Source organism: Diachasma alloeum, unplaced genomic scaffold (genome assembly GCF_001412515.2).
Source record: "Diachasma alloeum isolate Michigan unplaced genomic scaffold, Dall2.0 Dall_scaffold_00289, whole genome shotgun sequence".
Classification (NCBI taxonomy): Eukaryota; Metazoa; Arthropoda; class Insecta; order Hymenoptera; family Braconidae; genus Diachasma; species Diachasma alloeum.
The window spans coordinates 317,821-340,040 of record NW_021680428.1 but is presented as its reverse complement, the minus strand read 5'-3'; the positions used below and the strand labels follow the sequence as shown (position 1 = coordinate 340,040).

At 41.3% G+C, this 22,220-nt stretch overlaps 5 protein-coding genes across 5 annotated transcripts; 2 read left to right on the top strand and 3 right to left on the bottom strand.

The window, feature by feature from the left end:
• Nucleotides 1-1,466: 1,466 nt before the first annotated feature.
• LOC107038839 lies at nucleotides 1,467-5,119 on the bottom strand. The gene is made up of 5 exons (XM_015258141.1): nucleotides 4,811-5,119; nucleotides 3,557-4,213; nucleotides 2,675-2,740; nucleotides 2,504-2,593; nucleotides 1,467-1,523 (listed from the first exon to the last, which is right to left on the bottom strand). Exons 1-5 carry the CDS (start codon nucleotides 5,117-5,119, stop codon nucleotides 1,467-1,469), a joined length of 1,179 nt encoding a protein of 392 aa, XP_015113627.1.
• Nucleotides 5,120-9,537: 4,418 nt separating this feature from the next.
• On the top strand, nucleotides 9,538-15,149 carry LOC107038996. Its single transcript, XM_015258409.1, has 3 exons — nucleotides 9,538-9,838; nucleotides 9,908-10,086; nucleotides 11,963-15,149. Exons 2-3 carry the CDS (start codon nucleotides 9,930-9,932, stop codon nucleotides 14,815-14,817), a joined length of 3,012 nt encoding a protein of 1,003 aa, XP_015113895.1. The 5' UTR covers nucleotides 9,538-9,838; nucleotides 9,908-9,929; the 3' UTR covers nucleotides 14,818-15,149.
• An 87-nt stretch (nucleotides 15,150-15,236) lies between these two features.
• On the bottom strand, nucleotides 15,237-16,887 carry LOC107039001 (thymidylate kinase). Its single transcript, XM_015258413.2, has 3 exons — nucleotides 16,510-16,887; nucleotides 15,969-16,128; nucleotides 15,237-15,774 (listed from the first exon to the last, which is right to left on the bottom strand). Exons 1-3 carry the CDS (start codon nucleotides 16,631-16,633, stop codon nucleotides 15,432-15,434), a joined length of 627 nt encoding a protein of 208 aa, XP_015113899.1. The 5' UTR covers nucleotides 16,634-16,887; the 3' UTR covers nucleotides 15,237-15,431.
• Nucleotides 16,734-19,980, top strand: LOC107038998 (X-ray repair cross-complementing protein 6). The gene is made up of 4 exons (XM_015258411.2): nucleotides 16,734-17,052; nucleotides 17,293-17,458; nucleotides 17,672-18,490; nucleotides 18,706-19,980. Exons 1-4 carry the CDS (start codon nucleotides 16,906-16,908, stop codon nucleotides 19,323-19,325), a joined length of 1,752 nt encoding a protein of 583 aa, XP_015113897.1. The 5' UTR covers nucleotides 16,734-16,905; the 3' UTR covers nucleotides 19,326-19,980.
• LOC107039000 (protein crossbronx homolog) lies at nucleotides 19,705-21,724 on the bottom strand. The gene is made up of 7 exons (XM_015258412.1): nucleotides 21,429-21,724; nucleotides 21,176-21,354; nucleotides 20,931-20,995; nucleotides 20,745-20,845; nucleotides 20,379-20,566; nucleotides 20,023-20,191; nucleotides 19,705-19,945 (listed from the first exon to the last, which is right to left on the bottom strand). The coding sequence occupies exons 1-7, from the start codon at nucleotides 21,459-21,461 to the stop codon at nucleotides 19,856-19,858; spliced, it is 825 nt and encodes a 274-aa protein (XP_015113898.1). The 5' UTR covers nucleotides 21,462-21,724; the 3' UTR covers nucleotides 19,705-19,855.
• Between the last annotated feature and the right edge of the window lie 496 nt (nucleotides 21,725-22,220).

Below are 22,220 nucleotides of genomic sequence, written 5' to 3'. Positions count from 1 at the left end.
GAATATTTCGAAATGTAAATGTACAAATTGATGATTAATTTAATATTTAAAATTTCAAAATTTATGTTAAAAATTGACAAAATTAAATTTTAAATCTCCTCGTTAATTTCAGGTAATGAGATGTTTTAATTACTCTTCGAGCAACTTTATACTGATTCAATCCCAATGTCACTGCATTCCCTCGCGAAACTGATAAAAATAACTCGTTTAGATTATCTCGGAATAAGACTAAAGTACGAGAGCCATTATTATTCGCGAGGCGTGATATTTTCCCCCGGGAAATGCAGTTAATAATCACCTGCCCCCAGTTATTACACCGCTTTGGGTCTTCAGGGAAAAAAAATACAGAAAAGAGACCAAACGTACGATTTTTCCCTTTCTTTATTGAATTTTCGGAGCGTCTCATGCGCCGTATAAATACAGAAAAATGCTCTCCACCGAGAGAAACGTATAAATATGAGGTTCACATGGGGGAGAGAGAGCCAAGGCAATTTTCCGGGGTGATGGTGTGGAAAATTGACGCGAACGTCCATCGAAGAGGTGACCCAGCCACGTTATAACTCCAATGTTCTGGGTACATACACCCTTTCGTCGCCAGTTAACCGTGTACAATGTCTTTTTATTCGAATCCCAATTGTGCAAAGTGTCTCGGATGGCTCCACAGGTGCTCAATTCTCAACATTCGCTCTGGAATTGCAAATGTTGCAGTGGAATTGCTCGATTCCGTCGAAAAATGCAGCTCTTCCTCTTGAAAATCCTCAGAAAATAATCTGTATCAAGAAAATTCGTTATTTCCCCAGTCTCCACTGAATAATTAAATTCAAGAAAGTGGAAAAAGGTCTCCACGTCGCCAGCTGATCGTGCACAATGTCTTCTTATTCAAATTCCCAATTCCATTTTGTCAAAAAAATTCACAAAATTCATTTCAAAAATTAAAAAAAAAGAAATTTTAAAAGTTAATTTTTTTTTCTCAATCCCAATTGTGTGAAATGTCCTGGATGGATCCACAGGTGGAATGGAATTGCCTAATTCCGTTAAAAAATGGAGCAGTATCAAGACATTTCGTGATTTCCCCCGTCTCCCCTGAATAATTAAATTCAAGACCTGAATCCCCAACAATTCCAATCCCCCAGTTCAAGGGCGACGCTCTAAGCACACGCTTTTCAAGTTCGTGTTGAACTCGACTCCTTCGGGAGTGAAAAAGGAAAAAAGTCTGCACGTGATGCAACTAGAATCGCAGCAGCGACTGCAGGGAAAAGGAAAATAAACTCCTGCCACAATCATGCTGAGGAGGGTTGTAAAGAAAGCAGATATAAAATTCAACTGCCCCTCGTAAATCCATCAGGTGAGGGGAGGGTTAGCACTATTATACGTCCACACGATACCCCGTAGACTGGCTGCTGATGAACGGCACTCAACACCACTTTTCTTTCCTCAGGTATTTGTTTTACTCCTCGAGGGTCTTTTCAGTCTGCCTCGAATTGAAGGAGTATCACTAAGTACGTGGTCAAAAGGGATGCTATCTGTGGAAGAAGACGCTTGACAATTTATGTGGAACACTTTAAATGCTACAAATAAACGAACGAACAATGAATTTCAGGAGAAAAGGGTCTGCTGAAAATATCTGAGGACATTTTCCCCTAAAAACTCTACTCTTCATTCTTTATCTCATTAAAAAGATAAAGAATAAAGAGTAAAGAATTTTTTTAAAAAGTGACAAATCCATTTGCTCAAATGAAAATGAAAAATATGGATGGCAATTGAGAAATAAATAGTGCAGAGTGAAAAATAAAAATCTACTTCCCCAAAATTGGAATTATTTTGTCGTGAATAATCTCCGGAGTCTCGTGCACTCCAAACAAAATTAGGGGCGAAACTCCAGTAATGTTCTGGGAGAATATTTTTCCACCTGTAATCCTTCACGAACTCCTAAATCTCAGTCCCACTCACGCGTATCCCATAATCCCGCAAGAAAATCCGTTCGCATATACGAAAGCGATATTATATCTCGATACACTCCCTCGTATTTCCCGCAGTTTCACATTTTCGGATATATCCGTATTTTTGTGATTACAATACCGATGAATTCTGTATTTTATCCGAGGAAAATCGAGGGATTTTCAATCGTAAAAGGTGCAAGGCAGGCTCTGCCGCGTTGTAATTCGAGAAAAATATTTTTACGTTAGTCATATTTTAGCGTGGGTGGAGAAGACAAATAACTTTTCTCATTTTTCGGGAGTATGACTGTGTACGGAGGGAGATTATGGAATCCAATTTGGTTTTTTATGGGTGAGAATGGATGCAGGGGAATTTTTCTATTATAATTCAACTTGTACTCTTCAATTTTAGAAGTGGAATGAATTAATATTTCCAGTGGATTCCTAACATTTTGTAGCTGACAGAATAAACGGAAAAGAATGGAACAAAATAATCTAAAAAAATGGAAAAATGCAATTCAAAAAATCAAATAAAATGGAGTAAAAAAATACATTCATTTGCTCACCGAGCTCAATAACGGCAGATTAACATCGAAGCACCCGGCGGCGCAAAAATGAAGTCTTCGATTCCTCAAATGCATCAAAGTATCCACAGCCTGTGGACGATAAACCCCCATTAAAGTATCGACATCCCTCATTAATTGTTTCCACGTAAATAAAATTATTGCATCGATTACCATGTCTCTATTCTGTGTGTACAGCAATCGCTTCCACGAGAGCATAATATAAGCCATCATGCTGGCCTGCAATGAAATTCAGTGGGTCAATACCTCGATTATAAACGAACGAGAAATTAAAAACTCTCGATGTTCATCGAAAAATTCCGGAGATTCCAGTGCTGTTTGTTTTCTCGTGTGTCAGGGGAATTTAATGAGAGCCCGGGGGTATCAATTTATGAAATTGAGGATTGAATCCCGAGATTGTGAAGAGGATCGATGACTATACCAAGAGCTGGATGAGTGGACATCGCGATAAATTGTTTTTTGCGTTGATTTTTCGAGGGATTAATTTTTCGAGAGTTTGAGAATTCGCGTTGTGAAGTGAATAAATAAATAGATTATTTTTTACAACGGGATAAATAATGAATGAGAGGACTAATTGTCACAGAGTAATTCGATCTCAACCCGTTAATTCATCACACAGACAATTAAACATAAATAAATTAAACTGATGGGGCGTTGGAAGAATTTAAATACTATTTTATTGTAAAGCGGTCACATTTCGTTGCTAATTACAACTTCCTCAGGCTCTTGACAATTCTAATGCAAAGCCATATTAATCAATTAAAAATAGCAAAACCCCAATAACAACACGAGGATTTGGAGCAAGACATCACAGCAAAAACGAATTTCTGAATTTCGCACACCTTTCGTAGACATTTTTCAGACACTAAAAAATATCTGAATAGAATGAAAACATCTTAATTCATGTTTGAAATTCAGAAAAATTTTCCTTTTAGTCAGACGTTTTCTAGTGTCTGAAAAATGTCTACAAAGGTGTATGAAATAACTATCATCGATGGAAATGGATGAACATCGTAAATGATTTTTAATGCAAACCTCGCTAGACGCATAATCGCACGCATAAAGCAGCAAGATGAGTTGCCCAGTGAAGGCTACTGTCCACGAGAGCAAGCAGAATACAGGTGCCCATATAACTTCAGGCTTGAGTATCCAATCAATAATGAAATAAAGATTGAAGATAAGGTGAAAACTCAAGTTTGCGATCCAAGCCATGAGAGACCACGAGTGCATGGACTCGAGTTTTTCCCCCAGCACCATCAGGCTGTCGTGCAGACGTTCCACAGCTTTGGCATTCACAACGGGCAATATAGTTATCCACCTCGGTTTAACTGGAATATTCTCCTTGGCTATTTCATTGAGCTGATGGAAACGATCCCCCAGTAGCAGAAGAATTCCTGAAAACTTCACTATTGAGATTGCTGTGCCGATGTACATCATGAGGTAGGACATATTGTCCCACCAGGATTGAATGAATGCCCACATCCCGAGACGATTTATTGACAGACACATGACAAAACTCAGGACCAGGGTCACCCACACGAAAATCGTGGGTTTTCGCTCGGATCTGGCGTAGCCGAGCTCTCGGATTTTGTCGTCGTGGTCTTGAAGCGAATTCCAGATTTTTGTGAATTCAGCGCGGTAGTATAGGGCTACGAAAATATCCATTACTGCTACGAAGAAATTGAAAACTGTCTGGAAAACATTTTGCTGTGGTAATTTGTGGGGAAAATTACGAAAATGACATTATGCTCGTGTCGAATTATCTCTTAATGAGTGAATTGTGAGGGAAGTGCCAATGTTTTTCACAATATGTGAGTAGAAAATATTTAACTTTAATATTCACAGTTTAATGAGATAATTCATGTGAAAAATTAAGGAAATGACATTCTCTTCGTCAAATTAGGTAATTGTATCGTACAATTTTGCGAATATTTTATAAATTAGTAATCAACTTTGTAAAAGTGGTGATTATTATACTAATTAAAAAAATCAACTTCAGATATTTAGGATTAATTGTTTAATTATAACTGATAATTAAAAATGGCTTTCAAAGTTAAATAAAAAAGTAAAAAACTATGATTAGTCTGTGATAAACTTTTTTTTAAATTACTCAGTAATAATTTTTGCCGATCCCTGCTCATAATAACTGAATTCGGAGGAGAATGTCAATGTCTTTCACGACAAATTTTCTCGCCTAAAAAATCCTCCACAGCATTCTCTCATTTTCAAGATAAATCCACAATCACGAGAACCATAAAAATCGCCTCATGTCGGATACAAAAAATTTACCTTGACAGTTTCAGTGTGACCGAGCAGGGGGCTCCCCCGATCCACATGATAGAAGCTCGCCAATACCTCATAGATAATCCAACAATAAAGCCCCAGCCAAATAAACGAGAATATCGCGTTGCGACAGGAGGGAACGAGAATGTCATCAGCGAACTCGTAAGGTGCAACCCCAAATATCCTGAACACGTAGACGAAGGGACAGACTGCGGAGTACAGTGGTGACTCCGGTCCCCGGTAAATCGTCTGGGATTTCCCCGATTTCGTCGTGGTGGTCGACCCCTCCAGGACCCCAACCCTCCGCATCTGCATCCTCCGAAAAAAATTGATGAGACAGATATTTAAAGCGGAATAATTGTAATTTTATTCGAGACGAGTTGCCTCATCTTCCCAAGAATGGGTTAATTAATTGGCCAGAGATTTCCTCGAACACTTGGCGGAATGTGCAGCGGTGGTCTCGCGTGTGTAAGTGAGGGCATGGATTTTACCCTCAGGTAGTATCAAGCCTCGGGAGGATAGCACTCTACGGAGGACAATAAATTGATGGGATTTGCCTGGGTGTTGTGAACCCACGGAACTCGTGTTAGAGTCATTAGTTATCACACGATACAAAACTATTGTGCAATAGTGCGACGTTTTATCGATTTTTTGGGGTAAAGAGAGGTGGGTAAACAAACAAAAGTGTCGGGAAGCGAATTGCTGTGATTATTAAAAAATATGAAAAATTGGAAAACATGTTTTTTAGAAAAATTCATTGAGGGAAGTCGATGTTTTCCTGGTGACAACACTAAACTTTATAAATTTTTTGTCATCTTTAGAATATTTTTAAGAAAACGTCACATGTATGAATTGAATAAAAAAATGTAAACAGTAATAATTCAATTAAATCACTGTGATTATTGAAAATATAAAAAATTGGAAAACACGTTTTTTAGAATTGACCAAAGGGAGTCAATGTTTCCGTCATTCAGTGAATAAAAATAATTATTCAACAATTGTTCTCTCAATGCTTCAACATTTTAATGATCTAATTCGTGAATTTAATGGGATGACAAAAATAAACTAAACTTCACAGATTTTCTGTATTCTTCAACACGAATTTCAAAAAACGTCACATGCATGAATAAATTCCAGTACTTTATTGATTTAAATCGTCAATCTAATGGGATGATCACCTAAACCTCATCATTTTTCGTCCTAAAAAATGCCAGTCATTAACGAAATTGAAAAACGAATAGCCTCCGAGATTTACCCGACGCTAAAACAATATCCCCACCAAGCGCCCCCATTTCCATATTTGCTACAGCATATTTCGTCAAAAGCTCTGAGCCTGCAACTCACCTCCCAAGTTATTCCACTTTCCTCAGAGTGTTTCCGTGGCTCACCCCTGTTTCTCAATTTTCCCTGTACCCTTTACGTCATGTCGTGGATAAAACTAAGTAAACGTACACTCCCCACCTGTTTTCAAGCGCAATACACAGGCGATATTACACGGTTCGATGCATGTCGTGAGGTGGTTGGTTGGTTACCTGTTGTTAAATATTATTCCACGTCATGTAGAATGAATTATTGAAGTACATGAGGACACACAGGGGTGTTTTTATCTGTCCTCCCTGGATAAACATGAATGAAATGTGCAGATTCATATTTTTGCAGATTCACGCTGTTCGCAAAACACAGAGGACAGTAAATAAAGCCCCGAGACATTAAATTATTCTCCCGATGAGGGAGAGCCCTCGAGAAGAATAAAAGTGATAAAGACATTCAACGAGATAAGGAAAATCAGCTGGGTCTGTTCTATCGCGTTTTACAACTTGCGGCATGAATTTTCTCGTGAAAATTAATGACTGCTCTACCCCCTCATTTCAATAAGAACGGAACTGGATCACTTCCAGGGGGAGTGCATGGAACAATACGGAAATGTCGTATTACCTGAACATTAGGGAATGCAAATATCACCTTTCAGTGAAAGCCCTCAGCTTCACTCCGCGTCGGTCTGAATAACACAATAGCTATGGTCATGGTAATACCGAATGAAATGAGGTGGAGTGAATTGAGGGAAGACCGACTCCGGGGATGGGCCTAGGACGTGTCGGCATTCATCACGAATGCCAGATGAAATTTTCTTGGGGGCTAGACACATTTGGGGTTTATGACGCGAGCGGACATTTCCATGGACCTGACGCCTTCCTGAGACGTCTTATTTCTTTTTATTAATAGTTAATGCTCGAGACGTTTTGTTGATTTACTAGTGATGGGGAAAAATATTGAGACAAGTCTTACTTACCTGCAAAACATTTAAAGACATTCATGATTCACTGAACACTCTCATCACTCTCTTGTTATAATTAACGAGTTTCTTCTCGATCACATGATCACATGAGTAGTTCACATGATCTCATTTTTATAACGAAAAATATGTACGCAAATTGAACTGCAATTGTTCAGAACGTTTAATAAAAAAAATCTCATCACTCATGTCCGGAAATTTTGTAATCATTGGAGGAGAGTTTTTCGTTTCAAGAAATGCCATTTATCAAGTGACTTTCTCCTGGTGCATCTTTAAAACATAAGGTGTCGGCGAGATAAATAGAAAAGTCAAGGATGCAATTATGAACCGTTCCCCAGAGCTCGGGAATATGTTCAAATTTTCGTACAAGGAGCTTTCGTGTCTGGAACGACTCAGTACATACCCGTAAATATACTCTACCCAGCGGTCTCTTCATCTATCCACGTCGAGCACCCCCAGACGAAACAATTCATGTACCACGAAAAAATAATAGAGGCGATAAATTCAGAAATAGGGAAAAAAGCTGAGAATTTCTCGCCTGGACAGTGACAATTACCGGTGTAGCCATTGGTGTTTTGACGAATAGTCATTTCATTCCTCGCTTATTGAACTAGTCGGAATGGAACACATGCGAGGGATTGATGCATGAATCTCTCGAGTCGGTGAAATGAGAATAATGGCGCAAGAACTGGAGGGATCAATTTGTCAAAATGCTTGGCCGAGGGAGAACTCATCGATTCTTGTAATATCGGTGGATGGCTCCGGAGCCATTAAGGACCGGTCATTTTTCAAGTACCAGGAAGTCTTACGCCCACCTTGACCATCACGCTGAAGCCTCAATTTTCCCGAGGTATTTTCAGGAAAATTCAGGGGAAGGGGGGGAGATTTGGATGATTCATGTTACAATTTTCCGCGATTCTTTATGATTAAGATCGATTCTTTCCCCTCTTCAGCATGATTCGATGGAAAGGAGAGTTGAAAGAATAAGATGTATGGGGTGAGCAAGGCAAAATAGGACAAATTTTTGGGTAATAATGGGTTGAGGAGTCTTTTGTAAATTAGATTTTCTTCCCCTCCTGACCCCTTATCAACAAAAATAAAGTTAAATTAGTGAAACTTTGGTATAATAATGCCATATGGGCTACAGAGTTGTACACAGACGCACCAAACACAGAAAAGTCACATAAAAAGGAAAAAGTCTAGAAAAAAGGAAAATTGAAAGGAGAAAAAAAATGAAAAAATTGGAAAAAAACTTCTCGAAATAGTATTTTTTCAAATAAAAAAATGAGACTCCAACGCCAGGACGACGTGGCGCAATAATTTCCCCTCACAACCCCTATATTTTTATTCAGAGAAATATAAAGAAAAACGAACGCGCGACGAAAGAATTCAATTGCCAATCGAGAGGGTCATTAATTCGGGAGGGAATGGACACGAGAGATACATCTGAATTAATCCACGCTCACTCCGACACGGTAGTGAGTAAAAAAGAATGGAGTGAGATAGTTGCAGCGATTTGTGTTCGTTATAACTCGCAATCAATCCGAAATAAATGATTTGCAGCTGTGACGTGGGAAAATTGCACGTTGATTTTTTTTTATTTTATCTTCCGGGGCGAGGTTCACTCGGCTGTGTCACTAAATCGATACCTATTAATCGACGTCGGTTGTCGTATCAATAACAAGAAAAAAATCTGAAATTACTCACTTGTATACACTGCGACCCGTACAACTTCCTTTATCGGTAATTGGTCTTGTTAATTGAGGTCTCAGCGAAGGGGTTGCGTCGATTAACTGTTGGGTGCACCTGCGGAAGTAAGATTAAAGGTTAATTAATTGGATAAGAAGGGGTGGCAAAGAATTTTCTTGGATTTTTGGGGAAGAATATTTAGTCAATCCATTTACATCTAGTTAATTACGCAATTATCTCCGAGAGGAGACGAAACGAGATAAGAGGCAAAAATGAGCTGCGGTTAATCATCAATATCTCCAGATTGGCAGAGTGAAATTCAAGAATTTTTCTTTCATTTCAAAGGGTTTTTTTCGGGCTTCAAAATGACCCCTGACCCATCCCAATCGCGGCAGGACCAGGTCAGGAGATATTGATGATTAAACAGATCCATTTTTCCTCCCCTTTTCCTAAAACAAGATTCAATGAGATGTGAATCTGCTATTTTTTCTTTCATCTCAAGCACGAGTGTTTCCTCATGAAAATCTCATTGAATTTGTCGTCTAGCCTCTGAAATTTCCACAAAAAATGCCCTTCGACTCTCACAATTGTGCATTGACAAAGAAAACCAAACAAAACCTACAAAATCCACTGGATCTGCTCTCCTCTGTTTTCTCCCCCTCTTTCCCCACACATTTCACCCCTCCACCACTTCACTTATTAATAATCACAATCAGAGAATGAAAATAATGACACACAACGACCCCCGGAATTCATCGCCACCCATTCTGTCCCGCGCACAGTCACTCGACTCGAATTTCCGACTCTATTTAGATTTTTTTTTGTTTACAAACGCGGATGGGCCACACGGGCCTTCTCGGAATTTCTCCGGCACGTGAAACTGAAAGAGAGAAAAAATTTTCGCGATAAAGGGGCGTTCTGAAACCGTCGAAAAGTCATAACGCATCGAGACGCCACCGACGCGTACTCGTACAGTCGAGCGTTGGTCCTTTGTTTTTGAACGCGCGGAACAAGAGAATATTACGATCGAGTCCTCACACGTCACGCATACCGTAAACATCTATCCGCCGGCTCTCGATATCGCACGAATTACGTTATTTTATTTTATTTTCATGAAACAGTCGTTAACGAGTGAGATTGATCATGTCGGGGAGGAAGAGGTCACAGAGTAGAGTAACTGATGCCATGAAAGAGGAGTTGTTGAAGTGGCTGTGCATACAGCATGCCACCAATGGACCTCTGAACAGGGATATCCTGAGACAAAAGGCTAATGAGCTGGTCAGGCATTTTGAGTTGACCTGTGAGTACTAAAGTTATTAATTATGTTGACAAATTAAAAAAAAAGGAATAGAACGGAAATGAACCAATTCCCCAAATCGTTCATCTCGATTTATCTCGGGAAGGAGTGGGTTTAGGAGGAAATGTCATAAAATGTTTTTTATAGCCGACAAAATTTCCCACAAAAAATGTCCTACGGATTTTTTTCGTAGGACCACTCATTATCGAGATAATTAAGCACTTAGAGAGAAGGAAAAATCGCTGTTTTTCGTTTTGTGTTTGGGAAGTCCACTGCTGAATAGTAAAGTTTATAAAATGTGAATTTATAAATTGAATAGTAAAATTTATGATGAACAAAAGGCTAATGAATTCGGCATTTTAATTTGACTTGTGAGTACTAAAGTTATCAATTATGTTGAGAAATTAAAGAAAAAAAATCACTTCCTAAATCGTTCATCTCGATTTATCTCGGGAAGGAGTGGGTTTAGGAGGAAATGTCATAAAATGTTTTTTATAGCCGACAAAATTTCCCACAAAAAATGTCCTACGGATTTTTTTCGTAGGACCACTCATTATCGAGATAATTAAAGACTTAGAGAGAAGGAAAAATCGATGTTTTTCGTTTTATGTTTGGGAAGTCCAGTACTGAATAGTAAAGTTTATAAAATGTGAATTTATAAATTGAATAGTAAAATTTATGATGGACAAAAGGCTAATGAACTAGTCAGGCATTTTAATTTGGCTTGTGAGTCCTAAAGTTATCAATTATGTTGAGAAATTAAAGAAAAAAAATCACATCCCAAATCGCTCATCTCGATTTATCTCGGGAAGGAGTGGGTTTAGGAGGAAATGGCAGAGAATGTTTTTTATAGCCGACAAAATTTCCCACAAAAAATGTCCTATGGATTTTTTTCGTAGGACCACTCATTATCGAGATAATTAAGCACTTGGAGAGAAGCAAAAATTTATAAAGTCATTAATAATTAATTCCAAGTGAAGTGATGCCATTTTTGGTGAGAATGTGATCAGAATGATTGAAAATAAACAACAGGGGATTTCTCGAATAAACGAGATGTCTAATGAAGTACAGAGTAAGCCAATTTTTCACAATTCAATTGTTAAATATTGAATAATCTCGTGTTTACCTCTTGTCACCTGAATTACTACAACAGCCTTGAAAATTCCGGTTGAAAGCCGGTGACAACTGGGTCCGTTGGCTGAACCCCACGAGAACACAGACATTATTATAATCCATAAATATTCACGAAAAGAATAAAGATTGATGATTTTCGGGAATGAAAAATCGGGGCCAGATGTGCTATTAATTATCGATTTCTGGGTAACTTCTGCATAAAATGGAACGGAAGATCCATCTTCCGATGGGTGAAATATGTGTGTATATATGCGGAAATGTTCACCGGATTCAATATCATACTTTCAATATATATTCGATGCATTTTACGAGATTTCAGTGGTGATTTCTCACATTCTCTAGTTTTATAAACGATATATCATGGCATTTCTCTCTAAAGTCATGACTTCCCAAAGCGAATTCACAGTTTTTTAAAACAAATTAATTTTCTTTCACCATTTTTCCATTCACTAAATATCGAGACCCATTTTATTCATAAAAAATTTTTCGATCTAGAGACACTTGAGTCTTTCTGACCCCAAACTGGCAGCCTTCAAACGTCCCCAGTCCTGGCTGATACTCTTCCTAAAGTCATGCCTTCCCAAAACGACTTCTTAATTAAAAAAAAAAAATTCTCTTTCATCATTTTTACATTCACTAGACATCGCGACCCACTTGCCCACCCAAAACACTTCGACGTAGACCTAAAAAACCCCGAATCCCCTTGCGAAAACGAACAGTTGTCTTTCTGACCCCGCAATTTCAGCGTTCAAATGTTCCGAGTCCTGGCTGACGCTCTTCCTAAAGCGCTACCACTTCACGACAAACCTCTCGGAGGGCGTTGGCCCTCTCTTCGACGACTTCCACACCTGGGTGACGCTGATCCGAGGGCTGATAAACCAGTACAGCTACGAGGACCAGTACCACCTGGACGAGCTGACGATGTACACAGACTTCCTCCCCTGCTCCCAGCTGCAGCTGGACGAGGTCCCAGACGCCCCAGTGGACATGTCGACCCTGAAGCTCCAGCTGACGACCCCAGCGATGCACCAAACGACAATCCTCCTGGTGTGCAACGCCACAGCCACCCAGAAGCAGAAGCCCCTGGTCTGCGGCCCCTACCCAGCGCAGGACAACGAGACCTACACGTACATCCAGAACTCCTCATCGAGGATCTCCGACGAGATCCTGAGTGCCTACCTCTTCATGCTGAACCGCAGAATAGCGGAGAGCAATCGGGTGATCCTCCTCTTCATGAGTCGCACTCGCATAAACGTCCTGAAGCTGGTGCACCTCACCCACATCCTCCCAGTGTTCCTCCCCTACCGCTTCCCCTCGCACCTCAAGCCCCTCCGCCAGGACGTCGCCCACTCCATCAAAATGTCGTACCGTAAATCCTACGTCTCGAGGCTGTGCTCGCCCGACGCCAGCCACTGGACACCTCAGGAGATCTCCGAGACACTCGTCAACACGTGGCTCCAACTCCCACGTGAAACGATCGTCGTAAGATTCCAGAGGACTAAATTCAGGGATGACGACTCCTTCACCAGCTTCGAGTGCCCCGAGTGGGAGGGACTGGAGACTGGGGTGCCCTTCGAGAGGTTCGTCACCTTTGACGATCACCTGGGGGAGACTGTGGGCCCTCTGAGGGACGACTTCAGGTTTTTAACGAACGTCAAGCACAAGTTCAATCTCAAGCCCTCGAGGATTCCTGTGGAGGATTTCCAGGGCTCTGAGTCTCAGCCGAGCACTTCTGGGGGACTCGGGGGTCTGGAGAGACCACTCGACGATGCTGATGAGGGCCAGGACGAGGCGAGAGTTCCTGTGGAGGCGAGACTTCCTGTGGGAATTTCTGCAAATGGGGGTGACGATCCCCATCGAGATTCTGGTGATCAGGTGAATGAAGCTGAGATGCCAGTGGCAGATGACGCTGACGCCCCCCAGGAGCCCCCCCAGGAGAGTGAGAATCCTTCGGGAACTGCTGAGGAAATTAATTCCTCCATCAACTGCTTGTCTTCAGAAACTTCCCTGAACCAAACCGATGATGTTGCCACTCCAGTCAGAAAACTATTCGAGAATGATTCGTCCCTGGTGGCAGCTAGTGAATCCATCGTCCAGTTTGAGGACACAATGAGCCTCAACAGTGTCTCCAGGGGTGAGTCAACGATGACTGAAGAGTTCGACTCGACTCTGGATAACTCTCTCGCCCCTGGAGAGGATCCAGAGGGGACTGCATCAGCCAGAGCTGCTGACTCCGTCGATTCTGGGGTTCCCGACTCGTCAGGGGGAGCTGATCACCACGAGGAAGTCGATGTGTCTTCGTCGATGGAAGTGGAAGCCCCTGGAACCCCTCCCAGGACCAGTGGACTATCAGCGGACGTTTCGTTCTCCACTTCGTCAGTAAAAAATGATGATGAAGACGAGGGGAATGAAGATGACTCTTCAACTGCTGTTCTCACGCCTCTTGTGAATGTTGAGGTTGAGGATGGGGCGTCCCCGGGGGCTGCCCTGGCTGCTGAATTCATCAGTGACCCGTCCAGAGAGGCTTCAGGACTCGGGGAGGTGCTTGACACCTCGGCTGAGGGGAGAACGCTCACAGCTGAGGCTTTCGTTGATGAACGAATTAAATATTTCGTTTCAACAGTTGATGAAGAGCAGGCTGAAGCAGGGGGTGATGGTAACGATGAAGCTGTACCATCTGAAGGGCTGGGGGACGACGAGTCGACGGAGGCTGTTGATAAAGAACCAGAGGACTCAGAGTTGGAGGATAAGGAAGATATTTCCGAGGGGAATACTGCAGGACCAGCAGACGTTGGGGGTCACAACGGGATTGACGAGGTATTCAGTGACGATTCCACCCAGGAAGCCCCCCCACCCCTCCCCCACGTCACCGATAAGGCAGGAATTTCCGGGGAAATAATCGTCAATAACTTCTCGGTTGATAACACGATCGCAGATTCAGAGGGTCAGCCCCTGGAGGTTTCGGAGACCGTCATCATCGAGACGATGATAAAAGTAGAGGCTCGGGACAATGATCCTGGGGAACTCGCCCAGATGAGGGCCCTGACAACGACTCCAGTCGTTCAGGATCAGTATGTCCTGGAGAAGACGAGTTACTCGACTGAGTCGGCTCTGCAGGAGGCCTCCAGGGAGCTAGAGGAGAAGTTGAGGGATCTGGAGGCCAGTGATCCCTCCAGGAAGATCTCCAGCTTCTTCGATGACGAGGACACCTCGGAGTCCAGCAAACAGAGCATCGAGGCGGCTTCTCTGCTTCGAGATCTTCTGAATGAGGCCAAGGGGTTGAGCGAGACTTCTGGCTTCTCCCAGGGGAAGTACCTCCTGGGGGAGGGCGAGCCCATCAACTACTACAGGGGGAAGAGGAGGAGGGAGGGGCAGGACGAGGGCGAGCCCGACAAGAAGAAGCAGATGCAGGAGAATTGGGCCAAGTGCTTCGAGAATTTTCCGGCTTTTGGGCCCTACAACTTCGAAGAGGGGGACGACAAGAGGGGGAACTTTGGGGCTGAGGTCTCCGCTGAGATCGAGGTCAAGAGCGAGGAGACGTGCGGCTTCGGCTGCAGCGAGGAGACCCCTGGACCCTCGTGCTCCTACAAGAAGTGTTAGAGGCTTGCTCAACTAGAATTTGGCGCGAGGAAAGTACAAAGTTTATCTTTTTTTTCTTTTTGTTTTTGAGTTGAGATTGCTCCAGGTGGGAACGTTGAACGTTTCTCACGAAGTTTTGGACGTTATTGAGATTTAGAATTTAGAAGGTGTTTCTAAGTGCATAGGATTGTTTAGTGATTGAGGGCGAGGGGAGACTGGACAGTTGCTTGTCTTTATGATTATTCAAAGTTTTTTTTTGAGTTTGCTGATTTTTTTTTATATTTCTTGAGAGCAGGGTTTGAGGTTTCTTTGTATTGATTACACGTTTGACAAATACACGAGTTTTTTGATAATTGAGAGGGTTTTTCATTTGTAATTAGTGCGGTTTACAGTTGATTGAGGGGAGAACCAGACAGGATGGAATAATTCAATTCTTAATGTCTTGCGGAATTTGCTGAATTTATTTGAACTATTTCCTGAATAGATGAACAATTAATTTCGTTAGATGTAGAAGTAGTCTTGTGGAATGCTGAATTACCAAAATAATTAATGCATTTACAAAAACATTGAAGATTTTTGGAATTAGTTCCTTGTTCGTTCGAAAAACAATTGAAGTTTAACAGAAACATTTTTTCTTACAACTCATAGAGTTCTTTGATGGGTTGACCCTGAACATTTTTAATGATTTTCAAAGCCTCTTTCAGTAACTCATTGTGGACATCCTCGACTTTTTGATTCGCTTGAATAATCTTCCACGTGTCTTCTTTCAATTTGAGGAAATTCTCAGCCACTTTTTGTTGGAATTCTCGTTTCTCGAAGCGTTCATTCGCCCAGCCACCTCTGGTAGTCAGGACGTTATCATCAATGGCCAAGAAACCGACGAAATCTGGGGCTGGGAGACCCCTGTCGGGCTCCTTGCACCAGGATAAATTCCTCTGTGTTGATACTGCTGCGTAGGCAGCACCTGAAGCTGCATATCTGTAAAAAAATCAAAGATAGTTGATAAAAATTTATTTCTCCATGAATGAGAAGGAATTTACAAGCTTTTTAAGTTGAAGAAAAATTAATTCCAGAATTAATTTTTCATGAATTTTCCTCATTCTCCTAATTTTGAGGGAAAAAATGAAATTTTGTGAGATTTAGAGTGAAATTTCTTTTCTTTTTTAACGTACCTATCAACTACTAATGTCGTTCCAGCTTCGAGGGCCTTTTTCATGTGTGCCACACACTCCCATCGATTCGCTGAGAACAGCAGGTGAATTGTTTCGGGTGGAAAATCGTTCTTATTCGACAGGAATTGGTCTATAACTGTTCCAATTGTTGTGCTTCGATCTACAAAATGATAAAAAACCTAGTGAAAAGGGAAATCCACTCGAGACAATTATAAACAGTTCCCCAAAGTGAATTTACAAAAAAAATAATTCAATTTCACTTGAGGTCACCTCAATTTTTCGCAAATATCTCGAAATTCACGAGAGATAGCGAAATTTTCATCATGAGCTTTTTTGTAGAGCACAGTAAGAGCCACAAAAAAGCTCCTCATAAAAACATCGCTATCTCCTCCAGATTTCGAGATATTCAGCGAAAACAATTCCCATGAAAAATAAAAAAATTCAATTAATTCAATTAATTGATAAATTAATGAAAATGGTCTTGAGAAAAATTGTTCTGACACTTTCTGGGGCATTGATAAATGCTGTGGAGTCAACTCACCAGGAAATCGTCGCTCTTCTGCTGGAATTCCCATGTCATTGAGCGCCTGGACAAGTTTTTTAACTTGAGTTGACTTCCCTGCCCTGTCACAACCCTCCAGAACCAATAAAGCTCCTCGAGGCATTTTAATCAACTCCGCTAGCAGAAGATGCGTTCAATCAAGAGTTCAGTCGAATTTTATCAGAACATTATTTATCAAAGCTGTGGTGAACTTCGCGTGTATTTTTATTGGTGGCGAACTCTGGCGAGTGGTTTCTGGCGGGAGATGACTCGCGTCGATCAGCTGATCGCCTCGGCACAGGTTAGAGCTTGTTCAAGGTCTGTCGGTGTTCGTCAGACGTAAATAAACGAGTAGTCAGAGGTAATTAGTCGGGAACTGGTGGATGTGAAGGAGAAATGGATGTGACTGAGGAAAGTCGACATAAGGACCCAGAGGCGGAGTACACATTTCGCTCTGGGAATCTGTTTATTGTCGATGGCACCGAGGACATGCATGAGGATCGTGGGGAGGATGTGGGGACGTACTTCTTCCAGGCTCTTGCGGTAAGTTTCTCGCTATTTTATCGATTAAAAATGAAAAAAGTGCAGGGTTTGCGTCAAAAACCACATTTTGATCTGCTTTGTCCGGCAATATCTCTTGACTCAACGATACGAATTCAATGAATCAGGGCTCATTTTGAAGCTTGAAAAAATATCTTCAAAAGGAAAAAACAATTGGGGAATTTCACTCTGCCGTTGTCGAGAATTCGCGGAAAGACTCTTGTTAACTATTTTTTGTTGCAGATGTACGAGAGAATTTTGAGGCAAAAACTCATTCGAAACAGGGACGATTGGATGGGTTTAGTGCTCTTCGCCACAACCGCAAGTGATCCTGAAACCAAGAACATTCTGACGCTCTTGGAGTTCGGGCCAGTCACTGTGGAAATGCTCAAAAAATTCTTGCACATAAGTAAGAGAATTATTATTTTTGACTACCGACCAGTTTTCACGGAATATCTCAAAATCAAAGGGAGATAGCAAAATTTTCGTCATGACCTTTCTTGCAGCCCTCAATGCGCTCTACAAAAAAGGTCATCACAAAAATTTTCGTATCTCCCTCAGATTCCGAGATATTCAGCGAAAACTCCACTTCTCCTTTTCTTGAGTTTAATTTCCATTTCAGGGGACCACAGACTCCCCTATTACGCGGGCATCGCCTCCGAGAAGGCGTACCCCCTCCCCCAGGTGCTTCTGCACGCGGCGCGTTCCTTCGACTCGATAAAAATAAAAATGCCAACTCGTCAATTGAACCTCATCACCTGCCACGACAATCCCCTCCTCGAGGATCACGAGGCCAGACACCGAGTTCGAGTCCTCGCCAAGGACCTGAAGGACATCCACGTGAGCCTCAAGGTCATCGGTTTCGGCGACTGGAGCTTCGACCTCTTCTACAAAGAGCTGGAGATGCTGGCGAGTGACAGCGAAGTGGAGCCCAAAAGGTCATTCCCAATCGACATCGAACGTGAGGTAATGAGGAAGCACGTGGAGCTGGGGCAGATAGAGCTGAGGATCGGCGAGAAAGTCCTGATGAAAGTGAAGCTCCAGACGTTCACCAAGACTCGTCCTGCGCTCAAAAAGATCGCCATGGATAAGAGGACCAATGAGCCCCTCGAGAGCTACTTCCACTACAAGAAAATCGACGATTTGTTCGACTATGGGGAGACGAATGAAAATGATGATGATGGCTACGAGGACATCAGCAACTCGAGCATCAGGAAGTGGCAGCACGTGGGGGGACGAGACATCTTCCTGACTCTGCAGGAATCCAAGAACCTGACCAAACTCAAGCCCAAGGGGATTGAGATCCTGAGGTTCGAGAAGGCTTTGAAAAAGCCTCCTTGGTATCACATTCCTCCTGCCTTGTTCCTGGGACTTTCTCAGGGGGCACCTCCTGGTGATGCGAAGCTCTTCGCTGCTTTGTTGGTGCAGTGCCAGGAGAAAGGTTCGTCATATTCAATTTAATTTAATCTATTTAATTTTACAGATTATTTTATTTTGTTGATTATTTTGTTTGTGTTTTTTACTGCAAAATGTTTTGTTTTAATTCATATTTTGGCAGAATAAATGCATGAGAGGATGAATATTTATTGGGACTGTGCAATATATTAATTAAATCAGTTGATATTAGTTGACCATTTGGGATTAATTTAATTGCAGGAGTAATGGCAATTTGCGCAGCAACAATCCGAGCCAATGGGAGAACGTATTTATTCAGGATGTGGCCATGCCCTGAGGACCACGGTTTCTACTTCTTTCGAATACCTTTCAGGGAGGAGATCAACAGGACGATGGAGGACTTATTCGAGAAGTATACGTTTGATAAACCCGTGTTCGATGATGAGGAGAAGCTGAAGATCATGGAGAAGGTCGTCAAGAAGTTCAGGATTGTCTACAGCCCCGCGATATTTCCTAATCCAAGAGTCTCGAAGCAGCAGCAGTACATATTGGCACTGGCTCTCAACGAGGTCTGGGACGAGGAGACGAACTTTGAGGACTTCACGAAACCTGCGGTGGATCTGCTGCAGAGGAACCTCAGTAAGAGAGGCCTCATTGACTCGTTCTTTGAGATTTTTCCCAACACCAAGGAGGATGATACCGGCCGGGTCGACAAGGTGTTGAGGTACGATAGGGAAACTGCTGAGAGGATGGTTTATGGGGACCTTAACAAGTATAGGGTGCCTCAGTTGAGGGCTATACTGAAGGCTCTCAACATGGGAATTACAGGGGTGAAGTCTGTTCTTGTTCAGAGGTGCGAGGAGTATGCGAAGTCCATGTAGAAGGGGTGGAAGTCCATGTAGAAGACAACAGGAGAGGGAAGTTCCATTCCATAAGGGAGAATGTCATGAAATTCCTATTTTTTTTTAAATTACATTTTCACAAATTTACGATGTCATTCATTTTCATGGATAAATAATGAAACGTTGGGAGAGTTTAAAGTTTAAACTTTAAACAATACTAATCTTTAAACTCTTTAACATCTCATTATTTTCCAAAATGTTTTCTCAGAGACAGAAAACTTTCTTGCAATTTTCTCTCAAAACATCTAGTTTTGGTAATAAATACAAAATTGAAGGCGTTATTTGAAGGGTTGATTATTCCAGGGAACAATTCCAAATGAAGGATAAATCCAATGGTCTTTGAGTGAATGCACCTTCGTATTTTGCAGTAATCCAATTATCTTTATTGAGTTTGTAAGTTTTTATAAAAATATTTATTATCCGTTCCTTTGTTTAAGTGTACGAAGGCAAGCAGTGTGTAATTTAGAGTATTTTTTTCAACATTGTGACCTACCCACGGGCTACAACCGTTATCTCGGCTCTTCGAGCTTCGATAGTGGTTGGAGGGAACCAGGCTGGACCCAGGAAAATCCGGTGGGCGTTCTCTCCGGTTCTTGTCTCTGTAAAAAGAATAAAATCATCAAGATGCGTGAAATTGCAGTTTTTTTTTGTGAAGAAGTGAAGGAGAGAAATTCACCTTTGGTTCGTAAATTTTTTGTCTAATTGGCTCATGTATCTCGGGATCCCAAGAGGTGAACTTTATGTAGTGAGTGTCCTCAGTCTCTGGAGGATCGTATACGTGGTCTAGGCTCTCTCGCACGCATTTTCTCGCGCGAGAACGAAATTCTTCTACATTGTTATTTAATCTGCAGGAAAAAAAATGGGAAACTTATTGTTTTCTGATAAATTTGATGTCGCGGTTTTCTCGATCGTGGAGTGAGGAGATAGACAGCAATTTTCAATGGTTCATAATCAATTTTAAATAATTAAAAATAGTAGATGAATAAATATTAGTCGATTTTCCTCATTCCAATGATTTGACGGTTTACTCACAGCGTGGATGCTTCTAAATTTGTTGACGGCAGTTTGCCATCAACTTTAGTGAACACTTTAACGATAAATTGCACTAATTGATATATCCTGTTGTTTTTTTTCCATTCTGGAAAACCTGCTGATGTGTTGAGCTCGTTTGTCTCTGGATAAACGAGTGGATGGAAGACGTTTGATTGAAAGGCAACTTTCTGCGAAGAAAGATCAATAATTAATTCATGATCGATTAAATCCGGAATTGGACAGAGATCTCAATCAGATTTTCTACATTTTCCATTCATTCTGAGATTTATATTCAAATAGAGTCAAGTCTAAATCTCGTTCTATCACTTTAGGCATGAATTCTCATTCGTTTATTTAATTACGTACGGGACATCCACCGTCCGGGAAATTCTCAGGCAGAGTCATTGTAAATCTGAAGACTCCACCCTGATAGAATCCTTGACGTATGAATAACACTCCAAACCACACTGAAAAATTATCGAAATAGTCTCATTATTGTGGGTGATTGGAGTAATCTCAATTTTTTATTCGATTCTTGATTATTTGACGTACAGAAAGAATTCTCTGCTGATGGAATCACGTAAATCCCCCGCAGATCCTGATTCTGGAGGACGTTACTGGTGAAAATTGAGAATTTAATAGTTTTGGCCAGTTTTTCAACACGAGGAATACAGCAGAGCAAATGATTTTCATTTTATTTGAGGAAATATTGGATTAACGCAGTAATAAGTGACTTTGGAAGGAAATGTCGGGCCTTTTCGCAGGGTTATTAGTCAAAAACCATTAAAAATCCTTACTATTCCGATAAAATACTGTACTCTTGCAGATAAACCACGTATTCACTAGTGCCTCCAGCCACATCAGGACGGTCGATCATTTTCATAGAGGTATTGAGCTGTGAATCTCCACCAGATCCACCTGGCAATATTTTTCTGAAGGACCCCCGTCTCTTCAGCTCATCCTCGACAACTATTCCCTATACGATAAATCCTCAGTAATCAAATATCCACGAAAATATATCTCCCCCATTACAGAATTGTCATCTCTCACCTTTGAGCTCGATCCTGCAACATTGACGTTCATTCTGATTAATCTCTCTCAATTGTTTCCTCAAATGTCTCCCAAAAACCCACTCAAATCCTCGCCATCTCCACCAAATCGGGACTACACCTTCGGTTTGTTAAGACAAACACTCAAATAGTTACATAATTTCACTCAGAGGTGGCCATTAGCTTTGATTTCACTAATAAATTAATCCAACCGAAATAATTAATTAATTCAACACAAACAGAACGAAAAAACCAGCGGTTGACGAGACTCGGGAAATTTAGGACTGTTTCGTACAACTTGAGTTTTCTGATTTAATGCTCAGGTGGCGCGCACCGAGTCTCTATTCGCTGCGCCCTCAATACGTGACTTCTGGAACTTGGAATAATACTCCGTATTTCACACACCCACACGAGATCCGATCAATTAGCCCCTCATGTATAGATATTCCAAATTTTTATTTTTTTCCTCATTGAAGTAGTTTTGAAGATAATTGCGAGCTAATAAAAAACATTTGCTAGTTAGCACTTTTTTTTAAATAAATTTTTGAAAAATCACCTCTGAAAAAAAAGGCGTTATCCCCTCTATTTCATTATTTACAAAAAATTTTATGACCAATCGATAGCAAATTGTTTGAAGATTTTTGCGAGTTAAGAAAAAATCGTCAATGCAATCCTATTATTGTGTAAATTAACAATTCCAATTTCAACTGAAAACCAGAGTTGATGACCAGAGTTTGTAACAGAGATGTCAGACAAGATATGAATGTTTTTTTGGGCTCAAATGAAAGAGCGG